Below are 12,455 nucleotides of genomic sequence, written 5' to 3' on the forward strand. Positions count from 1 at the left end.
TCTACAAAATGCTCAACAATTGACAATTATGTGCATCTGAGTGCCATAGGTCCATATGTTAACAATTCTCTATAGTGAGCCCTTTCTGATCAAAAATATTTACTATAGCCGACCTTGCACAATAGAGCAACTCTATTTCTTGGAGCTAACACATCCCCCTCACAGGAAAATGCACTGACTTGATGTATTTTCTCAATTTTAGCTTTAACAGTAGAAGGTTTTATGATCTGTCAGCTGATGGGGCCAGCTTTAAAAAGATAAACGAATAAAATATCTTGGCCTAGTGCAGATTTGGCCAGGATATTATAAAATCAGCATGAGCTATCTAATGTGACTTTTTGTTGCCTATCAGTTAAATATTAATTAATCCATTTATTCATCATACCTCAAAATCCATGAACTTTCCCCTAAATAAATCTGTGATTTGCCCAGTCAAATGCCTAAGACAGGGTTTCTTATCATGCAGCATCGGATTAGATTATTACCTGCTAGTCAATTCAAAACTGATTGTTATTAATTAAAAAGGGAGTGATCCAGACATTGTTTCTTTATTCATACAGCTCCCTAGAAAGGTTAAATCTTGTCATTCATATATTTTAATACATATTGAAATAATATATGGTTCATTTAGTGTAGAGGCTCTTTTGGAATTCAAATAGTGACTGTCATAGAAACTTATATTTGCAGATTTATTTGACCATTCTTAAATATATTACCTTTTCTAAAAACTTTCAGGATAGAAGTTAATAATGAGTGGGGTCAATAGCTATTAATATATGTCCTAATACCTTTATTGAAAAGGGTTTAACAAAGACATATTTTAGTCTGTCTGTAAAGAAGGGTACCTTGTGAAAGTCACGCATTGAATGTATTGCCGAGTACAGCAGCTGTGCCAGAAAAACATGTTTTCAATATTTTACTTGAAATCTTCTCAACCCCACAATAATTTTATCACTAGCAAGAGTTGATTATCTTGCTGATTTCCCTGGAAGGAGTTAGCATGATCCCAAATTGATTAAATGGTTGTGATACTTATTGTTGCACATGCTGCGATGCTTTTCCCTTGAAGCTGACTACACTGAGTTTCTCTGCTGCATTTAGAATGTGATCGTTAAGAAGGATTCTATTGTGATTGATGTCATGGACCATTTGGTAATTAACTTTAATTTCTAGATAATCTTGATCTCTGACAGACTTCTTCATTTTTCTTCTAACTTTGCTCTATGTTGTTTTGATTTTATTTTTTACTATTATTAATCTCTGGCATGACAAGTAAGCTTTCTCAGCAAAGAACAATATTTTCCAAGTAATATGGAAACAGCTACTCATCTGTGGTTATCCTGATCATTTTGTTTAGTTATCTTTTTCTGCTATATTATACTTTAAAGCCTATTGTGGTCCAAAGTTTCTTTGAAACACCAATGCAGCTATATTTCACAGTTTTTGTCTGGAAAGAGCTATTATAGATGGTAAGAAATATATCTAGACATGCATTAAGTTTAGAATTTATATCCATTGCCACATATACCTCATTCCGGTATATGCTTTGCAGTTTCCTTCTAAAAGTGTCAGTTGTAAGCTCATTAATTATTGTAATAATTTTCCTAGTGAACACATGCTTTAGACGTGTCATGTTCTCTGTAATACAAATTGGCCATAATTTTATAACCCATTTAGAACCATGTCAGTGACTCTAGGCTTTCAGTGTTCAGTATAATTCAAACTATCTGACACTATGTGAGGTTACCTACCTGCAAACTCTTAGTGTGCAGTTGGTGTCTCATTGAAGAAACTTTGATGAATCACTGTAAAACTAGTGTTACAGGAAATATTCCAATTATGTACACCAAATAACTTTTAATTAGTATGACTCTTCCTACATTTATCACCACTATAGGCCAGGGATTAACAACTAACCGATTTTGAGTGTGAACACTCGTGCATTCTCCCGCTCTTACTTGAAAGCAGAGCAGTTTCAGTAGGATGGGGAGTGAAACAAATGTGCAAGCACCAAGTGGTCATGACAACATGGTAGAAGCGCAACTGTGGTATAGGGAAGGGTAATTTTGACAGCAGTGTCATCTAAAAGTGGCAGTGATGAATCAGCATTGTGAAACACTGTCAACGTCTTTGCATGTCACTCTGCAGTGTGAGGAGTCTAACCTTTTTACACAAAAAGATGGGTGCACACAATGTTTTTTATGTCATAAGACAGTGAATGCTTTCAGTGAGCTCAATTTTTACAAAGGCACTACATGTCTTACCAAATCAAAGAACTTGGAAATGGAAAATGTGAAGGATGTTAGTGTGGATAAAAAGTTTTAAAACTTAAAATGAAGCTCTCTGAAGAAGAAGAAGAAGAAGAAGAAGAAGAAGAAGAAGAAGAAATAAAGTGAGTTTGGCCTTTCATGGATAGTGTTTTTATAAAAGAATACTTGGTAATTGCACCTCAACATTTATGACCACTTCAAGTAAATTAATTTTATGTGTTGTCATTAGATGACATTCCAATCATACATTACACACAGGTTATGGCAGATGAAATTCAGAGCCAGCTTGCAAGACATTTGTAATGAATTAGTTGCATATTCTTTCATGCTCTATGAAAGTGGAGGTATAAGTCACACAGCTGAATTTAACATTCTTTGCAGTGTTGAAGAAAGTATAAAATATAAGTTTGTCATAGAATTTATTAATTCATATATAAAAACAAAGATGAGGTGACTTACCGAACAAAAGCGCTGGCAGGTCGATAGACACACAAACAAACACAAACATACACACAAAATTCAAGCTTTCGCAACAAACTGTTGCCTCATCAGGAAAGAGGGAAGGAGAGGGGAAGACGAAAGGAAGTGGGTTTTAAGGGAGAGGGTAAGGAGTCATTCCAATCCCGGGAGCGGAAAGACTTACCTTAGACAGACATATGTCTGCTTGTGTCTGTATGTGTGGATGGATATGTGCGTGTGTGCGAGTGTATACCTGTCCTTTTTTCCCCCTAAGGTAAGTCTTTCCGCTCCCGGGATTGGAATGACTCCTTACCCTCTCCCTTAAAACCCACTTCCTTTCGTCTTCCCCTCTCCTTCCCTCTTTCCTGATGAGGCAACAGTTTGTTGCGAAAGCTTGAATTTTGTGTGTATGTTTGTGTTTGTTTGTGTGTCTATCGACCTGCCAGCGCTTTTGTTCGGTAAGTCACCTCATCTTTGTTTTTATATATAATTTTTCCCACGTGGAATGTTTCCTTCCATTACATAAATTTATTAATTCATGTAGACACATGAAAGGACCACCAGGCATGTCAGAAAACAAATCTGGATTCATAACATAACTGAATGGGAAAAGGAGAGATCTTCCAGTACCCAATTCACACTAATCTGCAGCCTGCAGTAATTGATTTGCAATGTGACAAGGAGTATAAAGGCAGTCCCTCAGGATCGATTTCCTCATTAACAGAAGTCTCTACATGGCTCTTCACCCTGTTCGCTGTGACAATGGTGGGGGTACAGTAATCGCTGCTCGCTCCTCGCAGAGTGCACTGGCTGTGAAGCTCTGCTATAGGCCTACAATGACGAGTTCCAACTCTTGTGTAAAATTTGTTTGAACAAGCAAGTACTCTTACCTTACTACTCACCAGCATGGCAGTGACAAAATATTCACAATACATAGTCGCAATTGAATTTTGGTGCTGCAGATGCCTTACAATAGTGGCGTCAGTTTATGTAGGCAACGGATACACTGTCTTTTAACAAATGACACAAATAAATGAGTGCCTGCCTTGATACAAGACATAGCTGGAGACCAAATTATTCACGCATTTGCTTGAATGAAAACTTCACAAAAGTTAATAACTTTCAATAGTTGGATTTGATATATTAAGTCACATGGATACACAAAGTATGCAAATATTGGTGACAAAAATGCACCTATTGTTAGGATTTTACACAGACTTGTTGTATAGATGTTACCATAGTGCTGGTTAGGCAAACTTATAAACTTGATAAACAACATTGCTGCTACAATCTCCATGCCCATACCAGAGATTTTTGGGGTGGAATTGGCTATATAAAGACAGATGTATGAACATTTTGGTATTTTGGAAACTACCATACACAATGATTTGAAAATACTGCCAGGTCAGATTTTTTTGCCATAGATGAGCTATAGATTACAACAGTAATTTGATTACAAAATATGTGGTGGTTTAGTGTAGCACAAAAGATTGTGGAACCATTTTGTATACCTACGTTTGGAATAACCCATTTATGACTGCAGTTGCTATATTGAAAATTATGATAAATTATGCAGATTCTTAATTGATCAGCTTAATTAATTAGTGAATATCATCATTCAGTCCAGAAAAATTGGTGGAAAAAAAAATATAGTGGAAGAAACTGTAATTTAATAAGAACAGTGGAGAAAATAGAAATTTTGAACTGTAGGAATTTTAATTTTAATTACCTGTTAAGTTAGAGAGTTGCTGGGAAACTGAAACATGTCACTGTAAAGTCTGGAAGCTGGTCTTTCTAATGAGTATTTTTAAGACCAACTTTTGGCTCAGTCTAAGATAGTATTTTCAATTATAGTAATAACTGCAACTTTCAATTATGTTAATTAACATCATTTTTAGCAAAACTAAATGCATGATTGGTACATTCATGCATCAATAATAAATCTGCATGAAGCACAACTTGATTAATTTTTAGAAAGGTTCAGGCACATGCACTACGTAAACAAGAAGATGAAAGCTGAAAAATGAGAAGGAAAAAAATTAATTATTGATGGAAGTGTAATCATAGAATGTGGTATGGTTCCTAATTGATATGTTATAACATCCATTTAATACTGGTTTCTGTGAGCTGCATAATTATAATATTTCAATTTTTCCACTGCAAGGAATTAGTGAAGGAAAGAAGATCCTTTATAAGCCCAGCATGGTTGAAATTAGATTTGGGGTGAAAGGTGAGGCCTTTAGGAAGTAGTGAGGCTTCTGCAGGGGTCATAATGGCATAGCATTGGCAATAGTGAGTGGTACAGGATGGGTGTTCAGGAGCAGTGTGTTTTGTGGAGGGTGGTGGAAGTTGTCAGGAATGTGGAGTCAGCTATGACAGGTTGAGGGGGGGTTTGGATCAGATTAGTAGGCTGTTTCTTTGCTATAAGTCATCCTATGTTATTATGAGACAGGAGTAGCTGGAGCAGCTTCCTCAGATGGTGCTGCAAATGCTGTTCCAACTGTGGAGGAGCAAGAGTTTCTATTGTGATAATGGCATTCAGGAATTTGGTGTCACAGAGTAAAAGGATTTTGCAAAAAAAGTAAAGGATGTGTTGTATGGTTTGATCTTGGCTTGTACCATTATAAAAAACCAAACTGATCAGGGTAAGGAACTGATGGAATTGAAAAAGGTGAAGGTTCTTGTGGTAGTGTGTGGTAGGATGAGTGATAGCCTGAGATACCAATTTTACTGGTAATCCCATTACCTGGGATATCTTGTTCCATATAGGATTTCAAGAAGAGTATGTGTGAGTGGAGTTCTGCAAGAGCAAAGAAAAGTTTTTGGAAATAATGAAGGCAGATTTAGCAGAAATTTAAGATTGGATGGTCAGAGGATAAAGGAGATACTGAAAATTCATTAAAGAAGGTGGAAAATAAGAAGGTGGAAATTTATGGTCAAAGTGTTAGAACAGAAATAAATGCTAGGTGCTATACAGTGAGCTATGTAGGAAGTTCAGAAAGCATTTAGTTCAGTGCACTTTGAACATATTCTCCTCTAGCAACTCGTGCTGCATGAATTTATTATTGCCAGATGCTGAGTACTCATCCCATAACACAACTGTCAATCTTTCTGCCTCAACTCTGACCCCTGCAGAAGTCTCACTACTTCCTAAAGACCTTATCTTTTGCCCCAAATCTAATTTGAACCATGCTGGACTTATAAAAGACCTTCTTTCCTTAACTTGTTCTTTGCAGTGGAAACATTTTTTCACCACACACTTCACTGACAACAGCCAACTAAAACCAACATAGAAACTTCTTTACAACAGTTCCAACCTCCCTCCAATCATAATCCCACTCCCCTTCCACCCAGTCATCCCCTAGTAATCTTTAGGAACTACTCCCTTCTAACCTGGTCTGACCTTCCTTTCCTAAATCCCTCCCTGATGAGTCCAACATCACTCCTATGGAATGCACTGCTATCTGTAGTCTGAAAAACAATCCAGACCTTATCATCATTGCCCCCAGACAAGGGCTCCAACATGGTGGTCATGAATCATAGTTACTAAGTGGCAGAGGGTCTCCACTTAATTTCTGACACCTCTAGATACAAACCTCAGAACCATGATCCTGTCCCAGAAGTCCAACATGACCTCAAACAGCTTCTCAAAGTCTTAGGTCCACCCCAAAATGAGACATGTGGGGAACTCAATTAATAGGGATTGTATCTTCAGCATACAGAAGTTTGATGTAAGAATTATATGTGGTGTTTTTTTCAAAAAAATCCTTCAATGACCATTACAAAACACTTTTCTGACAACAGTTTTCTGTGTATACTGGATGAACATTAATAAAACTGATGAACTGCAGAGATGGATTCCTGACTGGAAATGGAGAAAAAAAAGAGGTCCTATGATCGTGAGTCTGGAAATGCATCATTGCCAAGGTGGATAGTACTGACAAATGACAGCTCCTCTGACTGTGTGCCATGTGTTCCCTGTATGTTGCAGGCTGTGTGGTTGATGTAGCAAACAGTAAGCAGTAGAATGGTCCGTATTCATGTCGCAAACAAACCGAGGTAGCGTCTGTGTACAGCCTGACTGATGGAAAAGGTCATGAGGCAGCAGGGCTATACCAGAACATGTAGCCTCACAAAAACCAACCACATTACACACCATTTCACAACCTTTATCAAGTCTTTTTTGGGTGTTTCTGTGATCAAGGGTCCTTTCAGACATGAACATCCAGGGAGACAGCAGTCTGTGCATACACCAGGCCTTGAGGATGAGTCTTTACAGGATACTGAAACAAACCCCAGTACTAGTTCCAAACAAGTTGTCAACCAGCATGGTGTAAGCTGAAGTATGATTATGTGTATCCTGCATGACAATCACTACTACCCCTATCACCTTCAATCCCATGGAGCCTACTTTGAGCATATGTTGTAACATGGATATGTTGCAGCTCTGTACTGTGTTCCAGGACAATTTGTTGTTTTTGCATCTGCACAGTCCATTTCTGGTCACATGTTCATAGGATCTTTTTTCCTCCATTAGAATATCTGGCACCTAATGTGACTAGCTTCCATATCATATTGTTTGTTTCATAAAATAACAATGAATACAATAATAGCTAAACTGATCAACAGTTATGTTACATTTGCTGGCGTTTATTGTGTATGTAGTTCTATAAGAACCCATTTTTCTATCCTGATCAAGTGTATTTAATTTTGAAAGCCTTTTATTATTAAAGCTGCAGACAAAAAAACCTTCATAAATAATGATATTAGTATTTAAATATGTGTTTTGTATGTTTCAGAGAATTTTGTGGCACCTGTGGAGTCAGCAGTGTATGCACCTCTAGGAGAAAGGGCAGTCATGTCATGCAACAGTTTGCTGAAAGAGACAAGTTTTTCATATTGTTGGTTTAAAGATCCTACTGGCTTATTAATTAATACCAGGGAAGATCTTTTAGAGACTTACAATTATTATGGAGCTGGTAATGAGTATGGTGAATGTGGCATTGAAATAAAACACGTTGGTCCACAACATATTGGCTTGTGGAAATGCATGGTTGCCCTTGAAGAAGGAGAGTATGAAGTGAAAGCTGAAGGCAGCATAAGTCTCAATGTTTCCGGTAAAATTCAAAACAGCCATTATAAATGTAAACTAATATTATAAAAACACTCATTTTAGATAAATTTCTAAATGTTGTCCCCTGTGTCCCTTACATTTATTGATAAACCAATGCTTTTTTTAAAATTTACAATTGACTTGAATTTACTCATATTATGAACATTTAATCTAATATTCTTGCTGTCAGAGTTTATTCCCATGTTATTCAAATCAGTCACTGAACCATTTAACACTCATAAAACGAAATTTTGAAGGCAGTGTAAGTTTATTTTACTTTTACTGCAGAAAAAACTCATTTTTATTTCCATGTGTCTAAATATTATTGATTGTGACAGCCATGGGTGAAACAAGATATGATTTAGTTTATACAGATTTAATGGTGAAATGTAAATGATATGAAATTGGAAGATATCTAAAACAGAACAAATCAGTTAGTTAAAAAACCCTGAGACTGGCCAACTGAGCTAGAACTTTCACCAGCAGACCACCGAGTGCAGATAGAAGATGATAATGAAAAATGGCGGAGTAACCAAAACATACCAAAGTGGGAAACCAAGATCAACAGTGCGTTATGGTTAGGAATATGACTGGAAGGCAAATACATCACTGAAAGTGGAACAGCAGTGCCCTAAGCTTTATGGTACTGTGGTGAGCATTATTTGGCTAATGAGATGGATGTGGCTTTGCAGTACATTGAGACCAGCACTACAGGCACTGATTCTAGTGCTCATAGCTTTAACTGTGTTGCCTATCATCTGAGATAGAGTTCCATGCTTTCCAGTGAGCTTGCAAAGTCACTGAGTCAGTATACCAGTTCCTGACACCCCCCCCCCCCCCCCCCCCCCTCAAATGCTCCTCTTGAAATGGACACATATGGAAAATGTCCTGGACAATGCTTCAGAAGGTGAAGTGATGGCATGGTTGTTATCTTGGTACTTAAGCCAGACAGCTGCTGCTACAAATTAGTAGCATCTGGCATTGTGCTGGGATGGGGCAATGTCACAGTATTAGCTGGGGTTGCTGAGACTGTGTGAAGATTTCCACTTCCATGCTGATAACCACAGAAATTGCTGCTGACAGTTTGGAGTGCAAGTTATACCTTTGTGGCAGTGGGACTGGTATGAGATTTCCTGCTGATCAAAAGGCAGGTCTGCTCCCATGCATAGACAAGATCCACATTTGTGTTTCATGCTGTGGGCTTTTATTTATTGGTATTATTACAGAAGCTGAGGAAACATGCCGAACACAGGAGCCATTGTGCCATGCATTTTGGAAAACAGCAATACAGCCCAAATAATGCTACTAGTGGTTTCTGGTCCATGGTTAAGTAGTAGTATAGTATTCTGCCTTACGGCAGGTCTTGTCATGGGTTAAGCCTCTTCTACTTCTGTCTGTCCATAGCCAGTCTTTTCATTTCTGAATATTTGCCTCCTTTGATATTGTCCAGTATTTGATTTCTTCTTTTTCCTCTTCCCCTTTTTCCCTCCACCATTCCTTCTATTCGTTCCTTCAATAAACAGTCCCTCCTCAAACAATGTCCAATCCAGTTCTGTTTTCTCTTTCTGATGACTTTCAGCATGTTTATTTCTTCTCCAACTCTTCTTAATACTTCTTCATTCCTTACTCCATCTTCCCATTTCACTTTTCCCATTCTTCTCCATATCCACATCTCTAGTGCCTCCAATCTTCTTTCATCTTCCATGATTAAAGTGAACTCTATTTACAAGTTGGTAGACATGGAACTTCTTAATTTCAAAAACAATCAGCAAAGCTTCCTTCTCTATCTGCAAGTTGTCCCTTTGAGTAGGTTTCAGCATCTTTGACACAAAGGCAACCAGTTGCTCAGTACCATCATCATTCCTATGCACTATCACTACACCAGTGCCACATGGAGAGGAACCCAGAACCAAAACAAGTGTTCATGATTGAGAAAATGGCTGAAGCAAGGTCCTGTATGCAGCATATGCTTCAACTGCATGAAATTATGCGCACAGGCAGCTGTGCATCTGTACTGATCATCTTTATTCCACAACTGGTTTAGCAGATCCATAATATAGGCCACTTGTGGAAGCAACTTAGAATAATAATAATATTAATATTAATATTATTATTATTATTATTATTATTATTATTATTAACAACAACTCACCTGTCCCAAAACAGTCTGCAGCCGCTGTAAGTTTGGTGTGGGGTGAGAGGTAGAAAGTCAATAGCATTGACGTTGTGGTCAGTGGACTGAATCCCTTCTTTGTTGAGCAAGTGCTTGTGGTATTCCACTTTCTCTTGATAAACTGACATTTGTCCAAGCAGAACTTTATCCCTGCATCATGTAACATAGTGGGTAGAGTGAAAATGACAATTAAGAGGTCAACATAATTTGTGCAAACAGGGATGGATATAGTTAACGGTTCAAGATATCTCTCGGAGAGTGCTGGAGTGGAAGAGATCTGGAGTGTTGATTGATTGATTTCTTTATTAATCCATGTAACAATTTACATTGTGTGGATTTTGTCAGCAAAATCATATACAATTTATACACATAAAATTAGTATTTACACACATTTTTGAGGTATTTTACATTAGTTTTATATCCTTATGTAATTTGTAATTTTCTTATAGTACTGTACAATTCTGGATTTCATATTATAATTATTTCCTCATGTATTACAATGCAGGCTACTTTAATTACACTACATGTTTTAATTCAGATAGTCTGTTACTGCATAATAACTTTTATTTAATTAAAAAAATTTTAGTTTTGTTTTGAACTGTCCAATTGTGTCAATATCTTTTATTTGTTGGGGTAATTTATTATATAATTTAATGGCATTGTACAACAAGCTCTGCTGAGTTTTAACTTTATTTTTCCTCTCTAGATGCAGATTGTATTGGTTTCTGGTTTCATAGCTATGTACTAAAGAATTTTTCATATAGCAGTCAATATTTTTTTTACATACATAATACTTTGAAAAATGTATTCACAGGGGACAGTTAGGATTTCCAGCTTTTGGAAATGTTCAAGGCAGTGAGCCCTACTGCCACTCTTGGTTATTATACAAATTGCTCTTTTCTGTAATTTGAAAACTATTTGAATATTTTTACTGTTGACTCCCCAAAATATTATTCCATAGTAATAACAGAGTGGATATAAGAAAAATATACAGATCTGACACATGTAGTATCACACACTGCAGTCAGAATTATAAGAGCATAGCATGCTGTAGCGATTCTGTTACTAAGTATTTTAATATGTTCTTCCCACTTTAACTGACTGTCAACACGCATACCAAGAAATTTTGTGTAGTCTACACATTTTATAGTTTCAGTGTTTAAGTTAAAGTTGTTATAGTGTGGTTTCTTGCAGACATAGAATTGAACAGCATTTTTTTTTTTTTAATTTAGTGTTAGTTTATTATTGGATGCCTACTCACGTACACTGTTCAGTGTTTGTTCGGCTTTTTCTTTCAGTGCATCTGGTGATTTGTCACTGGTAAGAACATTTGAGTCATCTGAAAACAATATTGTTTCTCCATGCTTGATGTTCTGTGGGAAGTCATTTATGTAAATGAGGAATAGTATTGAGCCAAGGACATTATGCTGTGGGACACCTATATTTACATAATTTGGGTCTGAAGTATACTTTACAATATAGTTTGAGCAACTTGAAATATGTGAGATTTCAGTTATCTGTCTTCTATTTTTTTAGATATGACTGGAACCACTTTTTCACAAGTCCCCTTATTCCCAGTTCATCTAACTTATTTAACAATATGTTGTGGTCTACTGTTTCAAATGCTTTAGTTAGATCAAGAAATATACCTGTTGTGTAGTTCCCTTTATCTAATGCTTCTAGAATGTGTTTTGTGAGGTATGCTGTTGCTGATTCTGTGCTTTTCCCTGATTGAAATCCAAACTGGTCAACAGACAGTAAGTAAGTAAGTTGTATTTATTTAAATAATTCATTAGCCTCTCTTTCATAATAGTTTCTAATATTTTTGCAAAGCATGATAGTAGAGAAATTGGCCTATAATTTTCAATTTTTCCTGTGCCACCTTTTTTGAAGAGAGGTAGTAATTTAGCATATTTTGAATAGTCTGGAAAGTAACCCTGCTTGAAAGATTGATTTATAATATCAACTATAGGTGGAAGTAGGCTCTTGATACAGTCCTTAATTATAAAAATGGGGACTTCATCCAGACCAGCTGAGTTTTTGTTTTTCAGTTTGCTGACTGCGTAATAGACTTCTTCCTGTGTTGTAGGGAATAACACCATTGAGTGTGATACACCATTATTTGGCTTTTTGACCTGAGGGGCTGTTAGAAACTTTTCCTGTAATTTTATTCCTTTGCTACTAAAATAATCATTTATATAATTTGCCATCTATATTGGGCCTTTCATTAGAGTCTCTTCCTCTTTGATTTTCAAGTCTGACAGATTCATTTTCCTGGTACCAGTTACCTGCTTCACAATCTTCCATACTGCCTTATTTTTGTTTTCAGCAGAGAGCACCAGTTTGGAGTTATGTGCTCTCTTTGCTGCAATCAATATTTTCCTATATCTTTTATAAAAGAGTAAGAAAGCTGGATTAGTTTGGCTGAGTTTAACGGAGC

The 12,455-nt window shown here is 36.6% G+C and overlaps 1 protein-coding gene across 1 annotated transcript in view; it reads left to right on the plus strand.

The window, feature by feature from the left end:
• Window positions 1-12,455, plus strand: part of LOC126474943 (uncharacterized) — a 102,991-nt gene that overhangs the window by 15,607 nt on the left and 74,929 nt on the right. Inside the window, exon 2 of the mRNA XM_050102462.1 lies at window positions 7,529-7,846. Coding sequence (XP_049958419.1) covers window positions 7,529-7,846 — 318 coding nt within the window. The remainder of the gene's footprint in view (window positions 1-7,528; window positions 7,847-12,455) is intronic.

Source organism: Schistocerca serialis, chromosome 4 (genome assembly GCF_023864345.2).
Source record: "Schistocerca serialis cubense isolate TAMUIC-IGC-003099 chromosome 4, iqSchSeri2.2, whole genome shotgun sequence".
NCBI classification, from domain to species: domain Eukaryota; kingdom Metazoa; phylum Arthropoda; class Insecta; order Orthoptera; family Acrididae; genus Schistocerca; species Schistocerca serialis.